The sequence below is a fragment of the Pipistrellus hanaki genome (assembly GCF_964339955.1).
Source record: "Pipistrellus hanaki genome assembly, chromosome: 2".
Classification (NCBI taxonomy): Eukaryota; Metazoa; Chordata; class Mammalia; order Chiroptera; family Vespertilionidae; genus Pipistrellus; species Pipistrellus hanaki.
In genome coordinates, this window is record NC_140504.1 from 80175261 (window position 1) to 80194080 (window position 18820).

At 35.1% G+C, this 18820-nt stretch overlaps 1 protein-coding gene across 4 annotated transcripts in view; it reads right to left on the bottom strand.

Annotated features, from left to right (window-relative positions):
* Positions 1 to 608: 608 nt before the first annotated feature.
* The window catches only part of HTR1F (5-hydroxytryptamine receptor 1F), an 88134-nt gene continuing 69922 nt past the window's right edge, over positions 609 to 18820 (bottom strand). Inside the window, exons 2-3 of one of the 4 annotated variants that reach the window (XM_084875542.1) lie at positions 7725 to 7852; positions 609 to 1857 (exon numbers count right to left, since the gene is read on the bottom strand). In XM_084875542.1, coding sequence (XP_084731668.1) covers positions 716 to 1834 — 1119 coding nt within the window. In that variant the 5' untranslated portion in view covers positions 1835 to 1857; positions 7725 to 7852 and the 3' untranslated portion in view covers positions 609 to 715. Of the gene's footprint in view, positions 1858 to 3759; positions 3895 to 7724; positions 7860 to 18820 lie in introns of those variants that run through there. The other 3 variants (XM_084875540.1, XM_084875543.1, XM_084875541.1) reach the window with 3 other exon arrangements.

An 18820-nucleotide genomic window follows, 5' to 3' on the forward strand; every position in this document is an offset into this window, starting at 1 on the left:
ATTAAATTAAGTTAAATTAAAAATACTCTAGGAATTCATATGAAACAAAAAGAATATGTAAAATATGCATAAGTTCAGTATCTAAAATTATTTTGCAGTACCTAACTCACTTTATGGTTACTATCTAAATACAAAGACATTCTCTCTCACTTTTACATTTCCTCCAGTCATACTAAGAGTCCTTGATAACTCCTTCCCCTCTGTCCTATTGCCTAAGATGGACAGGGAACAAGAGTGGCTAGGTAAGAGAAAGATATGCTTTGTGGTGAATTATATATTTTTAATAAAATAATTGAATTATATGATAAAACAGTAGGATTCTATAGACGTTATGAAAGGAGATATGTTGTTAATTGAATACTTTCCTATAATTTTTGTAAGACATAAATCTGGAAAACTACTGTTATTTATAATATATGTATGTATATATTTCCAGTTAGCTTTTTAGGAACATTGCATAGGTGAAGCAAAATACTGCTTATAAATAATGCATTTTTTCTAATTTTGAGTACTCTAGAATGATGGTCAAAAGTAATATTTTTATATTAATAAATTTAATATTCCTGCTGCTATTAAAATATAAATTAGTCATCATTTTAGCAGTTTTAATTTATTTCCTTCTAAAAGTTTAAATGCATTATCATTTAGCATTCACTTAGTTACTTCTCCTCAAAAAGAATAATGACAACCTTTGGATAATAAACCTTTTTTAAAACTAACATCGACATAGTACAAGTTTTTGGAATGCTTTCTTAAAATCTTCATTAAAGATTGTATAAATCAGTGGATTTATAAGCGAATTGAGATATCCAAGCCATGCCAAAAAATTTGACATTTCTTCAGAAATTTTACACTTTTCACAGACATTAACAACCAATTCTTTTACAAAAAAAGGAAGCCAACATATGACAAATGCACCCAAAATTAATCCCAAGGTAGTGGCTGCTTTGCGTTCTCTTGTTCCTGAGATCTTTTGCCTTCTCCAAGATTTCTCATGCTTGAATTGAGACCTGGGACTTTTCCCAGTGCTTTGAATCCTATCAAAGTCCGTTGATGGATCAGATAAAGACTTTTCTAGCATGTAGGCCGTGGAGACCAGTCTGGTGCTTTTCTCACCACTCTCCAAAAGAACTTGACCATTCAGCTCCTCCTTGGCAATCCTACTGGCTTGCCTCTTGTGGTATAACGTCTTTGCTGCTTTATATATTTTGTAGTAGAGGATCAAAATCAACGTCAGCGGGATGTAGAAAGCCCCAAATGTTGAGTAGATAGTGGAAACAATGTGGTCGTGCTTGATGATGCATTCATCGTCTCTACTAGTTCCTTGGTGCCTCCAGATCAGGGGAGGCATAGAGATAAAAGCAGATATAATCCAAACTACTGCAATCATAATGCCGGCATTCCTGGGAGTCCTCTTCCTGGCGTACTCCACAGCATCTGTGATGGCCCGGTACCTGTCCAGCGCGATGGCAGAGAGATGCAGGATGGAGCAGGTGCAGCACGTGATGTCCACGCTCAGCCAGATGTCGCAGACAACCTGCCCCATGACCCAGCTCTCCCTCACGATATACACGATGCTGAAGGGCATCACCAGGACAGCGACCAGGAAGTCTGTGACAGCCAGGGAGCAGATCAGGTAGTTGGCTGGGTGGTGCAGCTTCCGCGTCACGATGATGGCAGCGATGACCAGGGAGTTGATGGTGGTGGTCATCAGCGCCAGCGCGGACAGCGTGAGGGACACCAGGACCTTGGAGGGCATGCTGTCTAACAGTTCTTCGGAGGTCAGATTGTGATCAGATGAGTTTAAGAACTCCATGTCTTGGTTTGAGAACATTAATACAGCTGAAACATAGGTATCTGTTACAAAGGAGAAGGAAAACAGTTCAGAGAAAGCTTTAAATATTTTTCTCTTTTTTTCAGAATAAATCGTTAAGTATAGATGTAGCTTTAACCGGTTTGGCTCAGTGGATAGAGGGTCGGCCTGCGACTGAAGGGTCCCAGGTTCTATTCTGGTCAAGGGTATGTACCTTGGTTGCAGGCACATCCCCGTTAGGATGTGTGCAGAAGGCAGATGATCAATGCTTCTCTCTCATCGATATTTCTAACTCTCTATCCCTCTCTCTTCCTCTCTGTAAAAAAATCAATAAAATATATTAAAAAAATTATAGGTGTATGTTTTTCTATAACATTCTATAGATTAAAAAAATGAGTTGAGATCACTCATTTTCTTTTTTTTATTAAATTTAATTTAAAAACCAATGAGAACAGTAACAAATAATAACTTTCAAAACATTCTTTGGAATACAGATCAAATAAAATAATTTTTAGGAGCAAACTAAACTATTATTCAGTAAAATCGCTACCATTATAGAATTGCATTAAAAAAAAAACACACACTGTATTAATCCTAGCTATGATTTTCTGTTCGTGCCAGAAAAAGTTTAAAAGCACATGTCATTAATATTTATTTGTGCATTACATAAGAAAATATTATTTTGAAGGCAGTATTTAAAATCATAACAATCTTGCACTTAATTCAAAGTTATATTAAGGACATTATTATTGGGTTTATGAGGACTACAAAAAATTTAATGCATAGTATGTCACAATATAAAGGTTATAAAAAGAAAAGTAAACAAAAATAAAATATTTTTAGTATCTAACATTCGATGATTATTTTATAAAATGAGTAAAACATCAGAGTGTTTAGTAGTCCTTGTGGTTAGAAGTAGTTAATTTAGTTTAAAATAAAATAAAATTAGATACAGTTAAATAACCAAACAACACTGCTCATTATTACAATAACACTTCTGACCAAATAGCCCACCTACTAAGGTGACTGTGACAGTAGGAGAGCTTAGCATGGCACACACCCTGAAGTGGAAGTTATTCTTTTCTACAAATCACAATTATAATGACCATGTAACCTTACTTTTGAAAGAAGACCCTCTAACCCAGTGGTTCTCAAACTTCCTAATGCCATGACCCTTTAATACAGTTCCTCATGTTGTGGTGACGCCCAACCATAAAATTATTTTTGTTGCTACTGCATAACTGTAATTTTGCTACTGTTAATGAGTCATAATGTAAATATCTGTGTTTTCTGAAGGTCTTAGGTGACCCTGCTAGTGGTTCTCAATCTGTGAGTCACCTAAGACCTTCGGAAAACACAGATATTTACATTACAATTTGATTCAGTACATGATATTGTTTAATTACAAGTTAAATAAGAGCAATAAGAATGTAATCAAATAAGAATAATTATTTTCATAAGATTTTTTTTTTGCATCTACCCTTCTCTCTTCTTGAATAATACTTTATCAGCTGCCTAGATCTTAGGAAGAGACAGAAAGAACATGAAAATCTGAAACTTTATTCTTACTTGTAATTAATAATAATTTTACCTCTATATCCCTTAAATAATTTTTTACTTTAAATAGTTATGTTTTATTTGTTGAACTAATAGAACAATAATTTAAAATACTTGATAGTTTTATATCAAATGCTTCCTTTGAAGTGTGTGTGTATTATAAAACATTGGCGTGCAGCATATTTAATATTCTGCTTGTATTTAGTTTATCAGCATTGCATTTAATTTTTATTTTCTCATATTTATTTAAGGCAGGTTCTGATGGCTTCTCCTAAGAAAATTGAGGGGAAGAAGAAATTTGAAACCTACCACTTGGAAAATGAGTATTTCTGCAGGGTGTAATTGTAAAGGAGTTGTATATCTATATTATAATTTATATCAACACTTACCTGTTTTTAAAAGGTAAGACAACTCCAAATGAAGAATGGAGGCCAAAGTTTCCTTTGCAATTCTAAACCATTTGTTCTGGAATTTAGTTGGCTTCAGAATCACCAGGGGGGCTTGGTAAAACACAGATGACTTGGTCCAAGTCTCTAACAGGAGCCCAGGTGATGCTGATGTTGCTGGTCCCGGAAGTCAGGTGGGTGGTGGGTAACCAATCTGGTTGTTCCTCAGCCCTTTGCTAATCCTTTCACTGCTGTCCCATTTATGAATTCCTCTCATTGGCATCAGCTCTGACATTTCTACTGTACAATTTTCTCAGCATCTCTCTTTTTCTAACATTCCTAACTTACTTGGAGTGTCTCAAATAAAAGATCTTACTCCTACTTCTGATGGTCCCCTATTTTTTTGAGGTCTTAGTGCAGCTCTTGGACCTCCTGCTCTAGGCTTTTTAACTCCCATCTCCCCTCGTCATTTACGCTCCTTTCAGCCTGTAGGAGTTGTGCCATATGACCCTATTTCCTAGCACAATATTGGATCTCAGGTCCTGAGGCCTAATGGTGTGTTTATCAGCACCATCAGAACTGTCATGAAAATCCTTGATATATGCTTTCAATATCAGTGGACCTCACAGTCTTTAGCTGTCTTCCCTAGAAACATCTCAGGTGGGCATGAGGGGTCAATGGTCAGTGGTGAAATGCTTACTCCAAAGCCATTTAGACATCTTGAAAACATGGTAGATTAATTAATTTCTACCTTCCTTCCAATTTTACCACCATTATCCCATCATAAAATTTGCACTATGTATTCCATAAAAGGGCTTAATATTTTCTTAATTGGTTGATTCTTTTTCTAGATTATTTAGCATTATGAGAATTCATTTAAAAGTGCTGATATTTCCCATGTTATAAGCAAAAATAACTTTCCACTTTAATTTGCCTGATAATTTTGGCACACTAGCCTCTTCAAGAGATAATCTTCATATTACATTTTGAGCAGAATATTAAAAAAGAGAAACTGAAAACAGTTCTGTGTGTTTCCATAATAAAACATAATTGTGTAGGCAAAAAGAACCAGCTTATAATAAGAAAGTAAATTTCCTAATAATTCAACTACTCTAAGCATCACATGGTAGCATTCAAATTAAGTTCAATAAAATGATATTTAGTATTAAGGAAAAAATGTGTCACATAAATTGTATTACAGTTTATAAGAAATCTTTTCAGTATTAAATTTAGAAAAATTAATCTGATAATGTATTTATAGAAAACAAAGAAAATAGGAAAACAAATGCAGCCAGTTGCAATTGGGTTTCTTTACCTTTTTGTCTTATTTTTCTTGCCACTTACAATTAGAATTTAAATAAATAATGTACCATTATTAATTCAAACACATCCTGTAATCAGATTTGCTCATATTCCTTTACATATAAAGTTCCCATGGTGAGTCCTCATGGTGCTAGGGGCCACCTCTGGGTTACTGAACATAGGCAATGTCACTCAGGTTTCTCCTACTCTTAACACATAGATTGTATTCTGTGTTTTGAATGACTTCATCGAATAAGAGCTGGGATTACTCTTTAAGTAGAACCTGTATTCCCATTGACTATATCTAGCCTCTTTGATAATAATTCAGAGAGAAAAACTTCCCAGGATTTACTCAGCATGAATATTTGCCAATTTTTTGAACTAGCTACATGTTACATTTTACTCCTCTGCTTATATACATTAAAAAAAATATAATGTTAACTTATATTCAGTTGTCTGTTTATCTTAATGTCCAATTATATTGTTCCTGTTCAGGTTAAACTATAAGCTCCTAGTTTAACTTACTTTAGATTATAAAGACCTGTAAGGGTTCATACACACATAGTTTTATTAATAACATGAAAGTAACATTCAGTTTGCTCAAAAACTCATGAGAACCTACAAAGTTGGCTGCTCCAATTAGAATAACAATAATACTTGTGTTTTCTGAGTTTATACTTCTCCAGGAATATTAACTGCTTTAATGTATCAGGCCATTGATATAGGTACAGTTATTTTCTCCCATTCCATAGGTAAGAAAAATGAAGTATAGAGGTTTAATTAATGTAACTGCAATAACAATATAACTGACTGGTGGAACAAACCATTTTACTGTCTGTGAGACAGTTGTTACTTAATAACTCTTCTAATATTGAGGTTGATAAAATAACTATTTTTTTTCTGTAAAATATTGTTACAGAGTAAGAATTGTATTCAAATGAAGGCAAGTACCCAATAGAATGAACTGTTTATTTCTTTCTGGAAATGTTTAAGATAATCACCAGGTTTAAATGTGTATATTGGTGTTCAAATTATAATAGTAGAAATATGTTCATAGACTTTTCAAACATCTTTTATTGCTTTCTCAATTCTGAAATGTTCCAATGTCTATGCTCCCATTTACTTAAGGACTATTTACTTAGTGCTATTTATGTGCTGATTAATTTTCTAGTTGTAAAAAGAAGAAGAAGAAGAAGAAGAAGAAGAAGACGACAAAAGCAAACTCCACCAAACAAGCAAACAAACCTATTCAGGGACAAAACTTCAAAATAATACCTTGTACTTGTCTTTAAGATACTAGGTGTTTATGAAAGAAGTTAAACACATACTTATAATATAGTCATAATGCAATAAGGGCATTAGAGAGTATGTATAAAGTGTCTTAGAAATACTGGCGAGGAAGAATGAATCCTACTGTGGTGAAAGCGTGAACACTGTTCTAATAGAGGATAAAGCATGAGCAAAAGCAGAGGCAGGAAGGCAGGATGGTTAGACACATGAAGTAAGTAGTATGATGTGGTCCTGCAAAGGCACAGCAGCACCAAGGATGTGAGGAGTGAAAATTACCTGGGACGGCAATGAAGGTCCTGGCATGATAAGAACGCTGGGTCTTCTTTTCCAGGCAATAAACATGTTGAAATGTTTAAGAAGGTAAGTGAAAGGATAGGATCTGTGTTTTGGCAGAGTGAGTTTTGCAAGTACAGTGATACAACTTGAAGAGAATTGTGCCACTGCTTTAGGGAGGAAGCTTAAGCAAAAAGATTATAGAGAACTGTTGAAGATGTAGCTGAATGACAACATTAGAAGGTCATTGGAATAAAATTGATCTAAATTTTGTTATCATCCATCATAATTAGGGATTTATTCCCAGATAAAAAGATAATTGAATTAATTAAAGATAACTGAATTAAAAAGATAATTGAATTAATTAATTTATTCCCAGAGAAAAAGATAATTGGATAGGATCAGGAATCAGGATGCCGACTGGGGCCAAGGGAAGATGTTGGTGATGATGCTGGGTCAATGGTAGTTTCAGAAAGGGGCAGATCAGAGAGGGAAAGTTAATGAGGAAACATGCCAGGGTTGGATAAATGGAGGTCTCGATGAGGTAAGAGCAGCGGCAATGCAGGCTTAGGTAATGTGCAAGGATGAAAAAAAAGGGAGAGGTTGCAATTACATTCAGAGTCTGGGATTGCGGAGTTTCAAATTTAAGAAGTGATTTGAGGGCTGGGGCATGAAAATGTTAAGAATTGCTCCAACTCCTTCAGCCCAGTGCAGATGTGCTTACAGAGAGCAATTTGGGTCTTCACAAGGCTTTGCAGCACTTCTGAAGTCAAAGGAGTGTTGCTCACATTTTCCGTGTATATGAATATAATTTCCTTTATCCACTTCGTTATCACTGCCTTCTGTATCTAATGTTTAAGTCTCCAGAACTCTAGGTTTTGATGTACCCTATCGAGATTTGTCAAGTCAACTGCCTTTTTGGCTTTGGATACCCATTCCTTCTTGTCACATCTTGCTTCAACTCTACCCATTAACTTAGATGAGGTGTCTGTTATTCCCAGATGTCTGACCAAGTTTCATTCTCACCTATAGGATTATTATTCCTCTGGATTGTCTACTGGCTGCAATAATTCCCATGTCTCTCATATTTAAAATGCACTCACCTTGTCTTCTCGCTGCCCAAAACTCATCCAGTCATGGCACAGTCTCAGAGCCCATAATCTTGTGTTTTGCATGAGATCAAGAAGCAGATGAGGCTCTTTGAGGCTGCAGTGCCTCTTGATTCAGAGACCTGTGAACTAAAAACAACAAGTTTTCTGTTCCCTAGTTCCTAACATATAATGATGAGTTAGGGACAGGATCATTGTACTAGATATCTCCTTTCAAAAATATTAGGAGAATAGAGGCACATGTTGGCTACTCATCTGAAATTCACCCAGAAAAATGTCAGAGAGCTCTAGTAGGAGGGTTAGAAATTCACTTTCAAATAGGCCCACTTCTGCTCTCTAATTTGGTTGTCTAATCCAGTGTTTCCCAACCTTCTCTCATGATGAGAATCACCTGGTGGAGTTGTTAAAACACAGATTCCTGAATCCCAACTAAGAAGTGCTAAACTAGAATTTTTGAGAACATATAGGTAAAATTGCATACCTAACTTAGTGCTCTGTATATAACATCTGTATAAAAGAATTATACTGACTTGGATCAAAAGGGAAAGAGACAGTTCAAAATAAAAAGATTTTTATAGGCAGAACACAGGCTGAGGAGTCTACTTAGCTATAATGTAGACTACTTCTCACAGAAAAGACAGGACCTCTCTGAGAGCAGAGTCAACAGCCCAGAGAGAGGCTTTGAGAGCCACAGAGTACAGTGGATTAGACCAGTGTTTCCCAACCTTCTCTCATGATGAGAATCACCTGGTGGAGTTGTTAAAACACAGATTCCTGAATCCCAACTAAGAAGTGCTAAACTAGAATTTTTGGGAACATATAGGTAAAATTGCATACCTAACTAGTGCACAGACAGAGCACTAAGTTAGGTATGCAATTTTACCTATATGTTCTCAAAAATTCTAGTGCACAGACAGAGCACTAAGTTAGGTATGCAATTTTACCTATATGTTCTCAAAAATTCTAGTTTAGCACTTCTTAGTTGGGATTCAGGAATCTGTGTTTTAACAACTCCACCAGGTGATTCTCATCATGAGAGAAGGTTGGGAAACACTGGTCTAATCCACTGTACTCTGTGGCTCTCAAAGCCTCTCTCTGGGCTGTTGACTCTGCTCTCAGAGAGGTCCTGTCTTTTCTGTGAGAAGTAGTCTACATTATAGCTAAGTAGACTCCTCAGCCTGTGTTCTGCCTATAAAAATCTTTTTATTTTGAACTGTCTCTTTCCCTTTTGATCCAAGTCAGTATAATTTTTTTAAAAACTTTGTATTTTCCTGTAAACCTCATTGGAAGTCATGATATGTCCCAAAAAGTCACCTACGTAATTTTTCAAGATAAACTTTTGCTTATTTTGCAAATAATATTAGGGCCATGGGCTATATGATTAAGAATCTTAGAAGTGATTCTAAAATGGTGGCAGAGTAGGTGGAAGCTACACTGACATTCTCCCAGGATCAAACTGGAAATACAATTAAAATACAAAAAACCATCCTGAATAATCAGCTGAAGACTAGCTGAGAAAACCCTGATAACAGGATAGAAATTAGAGACCGCCCAGAGACTGGTAGGAAGTGCAGAGGTACAAAAGGGCTGGCTGAGCTCCCACAGATAGCAGCTGAAGTTCTGGAGGAATATCTCAGCTGTGGGGGGTTCCCATAGAAAATTCTGGAGTCTAAACCCCAGGCTTGATTCCCCAGCCCAGAGCATCAGAACTAAGAAAGGTGCCCACATAATATCTGGCTGAAAAAGCAAAAGGATTGCTGTCTGCCAGGGACCCACAGCTTGAAATGCAGGGACTCTCTCAAAGGGTTAATGCACAAAATTTTGTGTGCAGCCACACACCTTGGGTTTCCAGCTGAGAGAGGGCTGAATGGACTGGAACTGTGTGAGCAGAATCTGGGCATGGGGCTCTGGGATTGGAGCTCAGAGGGCTGATACCTAGTTTCCTATGCTAAGCCATTCCCTCACGCTGCAGAGACATCTTTTTTTCCAGTGAACTTTTGGTATCCAAGCAGTTTTGTCTGGGGGAAGGCAGTTGCCCTACCCTGTTGGAGGACTTCTCAACTCCACCCTGTGTTCCATAACCTGAGGCTAATCAAAACTGAATGTCAATGGGGCTGCAGGCAGAGGTGGGTATAAGGAAGTTTTGAGTCTTCTAATCCTGCTCCTGAGGCTAAAAAAAAGCAGTCTCTGGTGCAGATCTTGGGGAGAGCCTTAAGCTGTGGATTGCTGGTAGCTCCAAACAGGGTACTCTGGGCCAGTCACAAACAACATCTGACTTTTTTCTGCACTAGAGATTGGGACTCATAGAGGATCTATGTAATACATAGACTCAACCCCAAACACACAACCAAAATGAGGAGAGAAAACAAAAACATCCCCAATGAAAGAATAAGAGAATTCTCCAGAAGAGCTAAATGAAATGGAGATAAGAAATTTGCCATACATAAAGTCAGAATAATGATGCAAAGATGCTCAATAGTTTGAGAGAAGATATAGTAACTAAAGAATGACATAACACTAATCTAGAACACAGTGGAAAGAACACACAACAGATTAGGGGAAGCCAAGGATTGGATCAATGAATTAAAAGACATGGTAGAAAAAAATCACTCAACCCAAGAACCAAAAAGAAAAATTAATTAATCAAAAGAGTATTAGCACAAGAATAGGCATTAGCACAAGAACAGGCATTTGGATCAGTGGAACAGAGCAGAAACCCATAAACTGACCCAAGCCATTATACTCAATATTTGACAAAAGAGACAAGAGCATACAGTCTCTTCAATTAATGGTGCTGGGAAATTGGGCAAATACATGCAAAAAAAATGAAACTAGACCACCAACTAACACCAGATAGAAGAATAAACTCAAAATGAACAAGAGACAAATGTAAGTCGGGAAACCATAAAAATCCAGATAAAACTATAGGCAGTAGAATCTCAGACATCTCTTGTAGCAATATGTTTTAAGATACATCTTCTAGGGCAAACAAAACAAAAACAAACAAACAAAAAACAACTAAGGAGAAAATAAACAAATAGGACTACATCAAAATAAAAAGCTTCAGCACAGCAAAAGAAACCATCAACAAAATGAAAAGGGAGGTCACTGTATGGGAGAACATATTTGGCAATGATATATCTGAATATATCATGTATTTCATATATACCCCCTACAATGTAACAAAAGAAAGACAATTCAATTAAAATATGGACTAAGTAGACACTTCTGAACTTGTGTGACTTTTTCTTTCACCAGGTTAGAGAACTTTTCTTCCATTATTTCTTCAAACGTATTCTCTATCTCTTGGTCATTTTATTACCTTTCTGGTACTCCTATTATGTGAATGTTGTTATGTATCATGTTGTCCCACAGCTCACATAAGCTCTACTCCTATTTTGGTATTTTTATTTATTTGTATGCTTTTTTTTTTTTTAAATAATTCTTTATTATGGAAAGTATTACATATGTCCCCTTTTACTCCAATTAAACCATTCAAATCTGCCCCTGCCCCCCATCCCAGGCTTCACCACCTTAATATCTGTATTCATGGGTTATGCTTTTATGCATACAAGGTCTTTGGTTGATTATTGACAAGGGAATGGCATGAAGAACTCAAGGTAATGAAAAGCAAGGATCAGGAACCAGGATTACTATATCTTTCAAGGCTATGATTTAAAATAGACGGTGAAATAAAGTGCTTTCAAGACAAAATGTGGCCAATGGAGTTCATCACCACCAAACCAGCACTGCAAGAAATGCTAAAGGAATTGATGTAATGGTTACTGGTTTCAAGAGACGGGTACAGAGTAGTCTGCTACATTTGGGAAAATAATTAATTGCAACAATGAAAATCTTAGGGAAAACTTCAGTTCATTCAATGAGCACTTTGAAACTAACACCTGTTGTGGAAAAGGAAGTAAACACACACACACACACACACACACACACACATACATATGCACAATATGCTGTCCTGTTTCCTTTGACTGTGGCTGAAATTTCAAGAGGGTGGAAGCTGAGTGCATGGGTGGAGGAGGAGAGGGGACATGAAGAAATGGGGTTGTGAAAACAGTCAGAACTGATGTGTACTCCTGAGAGTGAGACTCCAGCTTATTAGAAGACTATCAAGCACTGTGCATGAAACCCACAAGTTGAACAGAACTTCACTTGAAGCCTAGTCTTCCCCATCTACTAGTGTGGCCCAGGAAAGTCATTTCCACTTTCAAAGATTCATTATATGTAAAGGGAAAGTAAAGAATCAAACATTAAAAGATGTTGTGGAAGATTAAAAATAAATCCCTTAGGTACCTGGAAACTCAATAAGCTTGCTATTTATAATTGTCATCTGTGGTATGGAGCTAGCAAAATTTGCCTTCAAGATTATTAAAAAATTAAGTACCATAGGTCTATCAGGGTAAAAAGTATTACTTTAATTTTTACCTCAGTCAACATTTTATAGTGTCATCGTTGTCTAATACCAAGTTTTTTTTATTCTTTTTTAAAAATGTGGTGGTGAGAGGAAACACATACAATTATCATAAATGAGGACATACTTATATTCTCTCAATATTTGAATTAAAATGAAAAACTGGTACTATGTTAGCAAGTTATAGATGGAAATTTTGAAAGAACGTTTTCATGATCTTTCCTTCTTTGCCTATCATTCCTTTTCTTTGAGTAGTCAGTAAGACAAACAGTTCAGTCCATGGTGACACTGGATATAATCTATAATAATAAAAGCATAATGTTATTAGAGCAGACAGCCAAATGAGCTTCTGGAAGTCCTTCCGGATGACCTTCTGGATGAAGCGGTGGCTGCAAAGGCCAAGGCAAGCCACCACGGCTGTGAGGGTCGAATTTCGAGCATCACGCCTCTAGTAATGTAATAACATCTTATGTAAGTACAGGAGTCCTCAAGTTACGTTGGACTTGACTTGTGTTGTTTCATGGTTAAATTGCCATCTCCCATTTACAGAATTTATATATAAAAAAAGTTCCGTCATTTGATGTATGTAGATATTGCTTTATGTTTTTTATTATTTATTTACCACAGTAAAGGTCAGGAATTGTTATTTATTTATTTATTTATTTTTTTTTACTGTTTCACTTTATTACTGTTGTGTATGTGCTCCATGTGAGTGACATAGGTGGGTTCCGACTTATGGCAACACTGTAGGAATGGATCTCTGACGTAACTCAAGGACCTACAGTAATTATCACTGGGAACTGGATTAAAAATCTGGAAGTTCTGTACCCTACTGGAAAATTACTGAAAAAGTGAGATTTGGCTATATACTAGAAATGAAAATTATTTTTCAAAATTTCTTGCTAAGTGATGGAAAAAGATATTGCCTGAAAATGGAAGCAAAAAAAAAAAAAAAAAAAAAGCTGGGGTAGTATTACTTATATCAGACAAAATAGGCTTTAAAACAAAGGCTATACCAAGAGACAAAGAAGGATCTACTTTGGGGTATTTTTCCAAAAAACCCACCTCAAAATACTAATTTGAAAAGACATATGCATTCATATGTTCATTGCAGCATTATTTACAATAGTCAAGATATAGAAGCAATCTAAATATTCACCAATAGATGAATGGATAAAGAAAAAACGGTTCATATATAAAATGAAATATTACTCAGTCATAAAAATAAATGAAATTTTGTCATCTGCAACAACATGGATAGATCTAGAAAATATTATGCTAAGTGAAATAAGTCAGACAGAGAAAGACAATACCATAATATTTCTCTTATATGTAGAATTTAAAAATAAAAAAGGAACAAACACAACAGAAACAAATTCATGGATACAGAGAACATTTTGATCATTGCCATACGTGATGGATGAAAAAAGTGGTAGTTACAAAAAGTCATTGGGATATAAAGTATCGCATAGGGAGTTTAATCAACCCTTCGCACTCCGAACCATTCTGGACATTGGCTACCAGCTACTCTCGCCGCTACTTTGCGGCGGAAACGTGCATTTACAGACCCTCGTATTATTTATTCAATAGTATAATTTTGGAACCAAGTAACGTATTATAATGATATTGGACTTATATGAATTGGGTGACATCGAGGAATGTATATTTGCAAAAAAACCAATATTTTATTGTTTATAATTTTGTACAGTATGATAAGTTTCTAATTGTTATTACTAACTGACAAGATGATATTTACCAAAATAGCTTTCACCAAACAATTTATTCACTAAGAAAAGAATCACTTTTCCGATTTTCTCACTCGTTAGATCTATGTGCACTGCTCGAAGCTTCTAACCAAAATGAGCTCAGCTTTGAAAATCTTTTCCTCCAGATGTAGACTTGTTTATTTGTAATTATATATCTCACTATACAGTGCGCGCTATGTTCGAAAACCGACCTTTCTTCTACAAACTCCCCTTATCGCTCTTTTCAAGTGGCGTCGCGAAGTGCTTGGACCGTCGTGAGCACGCATCTCACGTTCTCGTCCGACACAAAATCCGCTGACATTTCTTGGATATATCTTAGTAATTTTACGATATTTTGATTTAATTTCTTGTGCCATTTCAAGATAAAACTTCAGGGAAACATGCATGTCTCAAAAAGTTGCGTTGAAATAACTCAATTCCCCGTAATCACTAATAAACTGCAATGTCCCCTGAGAGGGGACATCCGAGTGATATGCTAGAATTCTGATGTCCCCTGAGAGGGGACAGCGGAGTGCAAAGAGTCAATAATATTGTAATAACTATGTATGGTGTCATATTTATCAGTATGATCACTTTGTAAGTCATATAAATGTCTAGCCACTATTTGTTGTACTTTGGAACCTAATATAATATTATATCTCAACTGTAATTGAAAAACAAAATTTTTAAATTATTTCTAAAGTTAGTAACAATATGATAAATATCTTAATTAGGCATTTTCTTAATCTAGAATAAAATATTAGATTAGAAGGCTATATAAAAATTTGGATTAGCAAAGTTAACCTAAACATAAAATAAAAACGTCATTGCAAATTATTTGAAAAATATATTACATGTTTGGGATGTGTTAAAATTCAATGAAAGGTATAATTGTGCACTTAAAAGATAAACATATTACATATTTAGGATGCGTTAAAATTCAATGAAAGCTATTACTGTGAAGTTAAAAGATCTAATTTTAATGATATCATTTGATTTAACAATTTCAATTTTCTTGATGCATAATAACTAGTTAACCAAGCTAAGAGGGCAAGGTTTAAGCAATTTCAAGCACAATACTTTCTCTCTTTTTAAAAATACTCTCTGTCTTTTTTTTTTTAAAACCAGAACTTGAAAGGCATTAGACTGCTACTTATATTTTATGCAAATGTACTAATGGAATAAAATGGATTTCACTTGAACATGACATATACTCTCCTATTTTATACTTCTTTCTTTTATAAGTATGTTAAAATGAAGCATTTCTCTTCCTCTTCTTTCATTTTAATCCACTTCCTTTTTTGACCCACTTGACTTGGCTTTATAAATACATATTTACATCTGGTAGATTTAGGAAGTACCTAGTGATTAACTGTGTATCATAAATAAAATGAATTATTAATATTGACATTTACTTAGCACCCTAGGGTTGGTAGAGCTGATATACAAAGCAGAAATCTAGCAAATAGTGTGAGTGCTTAATAACTGTCCGATCAAATTAGGTAGTTGATTTGCCATCTTCGACTAATGATATAGAATATTTAGCACTGAACAGAAGGCAGATATTATATAGCCATGATTTGGAGCTCTGCTTAAGTGCAATTTGGTCTCCCAGCCAGCTGGTTAATCAAGGCTATTAGAATAACTAAAATGTGAAGAAAACCTTAACTTTAAACTTGGATCAAACAAGCAGTGCTTGACTGAGACATATTTAGCTTAAATATATACTGGTTTCATATAAATATAAGATATTAAGTAATCATGACTTTATATGAGATATATTTTTTGTTTTTATTTGGTTGGCTTTACTCAACGCTGTAGCACATATCTTGTTTGTCTCTGTTTTACACAGTAAATTATCATAGAATGCCAAGATACAAATTAAAGTGCAGAAGATTCAAGCCCAAAATGATTATATGAAAAATCTGTCTATATTTGAAAGTCCAGAAAGGAGAACACCTCTTCATATACTTTGACTTAACATTGTTTTTCCAACTGAGAATATTGAAATTCCTACCAAGTAGTTTTCTCTTTTCCAAGATTTTTGGCTTAACTTAAAACATAAAAGGAATTGTCTAGAAGGCAGATCTGGATTGAAAATTTAATTTATAATTCATACATTATTGAAACTCTGTGCCTCTATAAAATTGCCAGGCATTGGTGAAGACAATGCATTGGAGAATGAATGAAAGATGAATAAATGGAGAAAGGCAATGTGAAGCATTTATTTAGAGGTTTGGTTATTAATAAAAAATTAAAAATTTATCAACTTTTAAAAAGGCAAAATATAGCCCTAGCTGGTTTGGCTCAGTGGATAGAGAATTGGCGTGAAGGGTCTCGGGTTTGATTCTAGTCAAGGGCACATGCCTGGGTGGTGGGCCCGATCTCCAGTGGGGGGTGTGCAGGAGGCAGCCAATCAATGATTCTCTCTGACTATTGATGTTTCTATCCCTTTCTCCCTCTTCCTTCCTCTCTGAAATCAATAAAAATATATTTTTTAAAAAGGCAAAAATAGATAAAAACTCAAAATTGAGCTCTTAAACTTAATGTTTTTAATCACAAAGGTAATTTGGTATATTTGTGCAATAAGATGCTAAAGCTGTCAGATAAAGTAAAAAATTAAGTTATAAATTTAACCACAACTTATTGATTTGTTTATTATGACTTTCCTCATTATAATGTAATCTATATAAGAGCAGAGATTTTAATCTCTGGGCCTGGGACAAAATTTGGCTCATACAATAAGTAAAAAAATTATGAATGAATGAAAACCACTTCTTGTTGATTCAAAGTGAAGGAAAGCATGTGTTCATTCACATTGCTGACATATGTTGGTACAACCCATGGAGACAATATTTGATATAATAATTTTATTTTCAATAATTTATTCTATAAATATATTTCCATGTGTGAAAAATATGTATATCAATAGATAAAGATAAATAATTGTATATACTAACAATACATAAAGAATCTACATTTTTATATTTTCAATACATTTTAAAGTAAAAATGTCAGCATGCATAAAATATGTATAGTATGCTACAATTCATGTAACATAAAGAATACTTATGTGCCCTAGTGCCCTAGCTGGTTTGGCTTAGTGGATAGAATATCAGCCTATAGATTGAAGGGTCCTAGGTTTGATTCAGGTCAAGAATCAAAGCCTTAGTTTCAGGCTCAATCCCTGGCCCTGGTTGGGGCACATACGAAAGGAAACCAATGGATGCGTCTCTCTCACATTGATGTTTCTCTCTCTGTCTCTCCCTCTCCCTTTCACTCTCTCTAAAAAATCGATGAGACAATATCCTCTGATGAGGATTAATAATAACAACAGAAAAGAATAATTATGAAAATACTTGCTTATTTGTACATACAATATCTTTGAAAAGACACACAAGCATCTGTCAATTATGGTTCTCTCCAGAGAATAGAAATGTATGGTGAGGGAGATAAAGTTTAAAATGATACTAAAATTTTGCATACATTATGCATGTGTTACCTGTTGTTGTTGTTTTTTTATGTTTCTTTTTTAAAAATTTCTTATTGATTAAGGTATTATATGTGTCCATATCTCCCCATTGTCCCCCCACCCCACTCCTATAAATGCCCTCACCCCCCAGTGTCTTTCATACATTGGTATGCTTATATGCAAGTCTTTCAGTTGATCTCTTAATCTCTCCCCTTCCTCCTCAGCCTTACTGCTGTAATTTGCAGTGTGTTCGATGCTTCTCTGCCTTTGTATCTATCTTTTTGCTCACCAGGTTATAATGTTCTTTATTATCCATAAATGAGTGAGATCGTGTGGTATTTTTCTTTCACTGACTGGCTTATTTCACTTAGCATAATGCTCTTCAGTTCTATCCATGCTGCTACAAATAGTGAGAATTCATTCTTTTTTTAAAGCAGAGTAGTATTCCATTGAGTAGATGTACCATAGTTTTCTAATCCAGTCATTTGCTGATGGGCACTTAAGCTGTTTTAAAATTGTAGCTATGGTGAATAACAAAACTAACTGATCAAACAAATTTATTGATTATATTAGTTTGTGTCAAACACTTTCTTAAGTGCTTTGTCTGTATGGTTTTATTTGAGAGTTGGAGAAAGGAGATTGGTGAAGAATATAGGTTTGTAGTTCATGAATACGTGAACGTGGATATATTGGGAGAGGTGAAAAAAGCAGGAACTAGGAGTTTTCATGTGTCATAGATGCTTGTTTTCACTTTGAACAGGAGACTGTGTCATCTGTTGAGGGGGAGGAGGGAGAAACAATGAAGGGCAGGGAGAAACAGTTGGTGCAGTGGCTATAGAGAGTAGGAAGGGAGGTTAGTAAAGGCAGAGAAAGTATTCTGTGTATTGTTTAGAGCTGTATGAGTATAAATATTTCCTAGGTTGAATTTTTCTCTTTGGAAATGTAGTTTTAGTGTAAGAGTGGAAATGAACATTGTTGGATTGCATATCTTTTTTTTGTGTGAGTAAGCTTTATTTTTTATTTTTATTTTTAAATAAATCTTTATTGTTCATATTATTACAAATGTTCCTCATTTTTCCCCCCTCCATTGCTCCCCTCCACCAGGTTCCCACCCCACCCTCTGCCCTTTCCCCACCCCACATTGTCCTCATCCATAGGTGCACAGTTTATGTTCAGTCTCTTCCCACACCCCCCACTCCCCTTTTCCCTGAGAATCGTCAGTTCACTCCCCTTCCATATCTATAATTCTATTTTATTCACCAGTTAATATTGTTCATCAGATTTTTTTTAATTCCCTTGGTTTTTAGATTCACTTATTGGTATTTGTTGTTCATAATTTTTATCTTTATTTTCTTTCTCTTCCAAAAGAACCCCCTTCAGCAATTCATATAATTCTGGTTTGGCAGTGATGAACTCCTTTAGCTTTTTATTTTTATTTTTATTA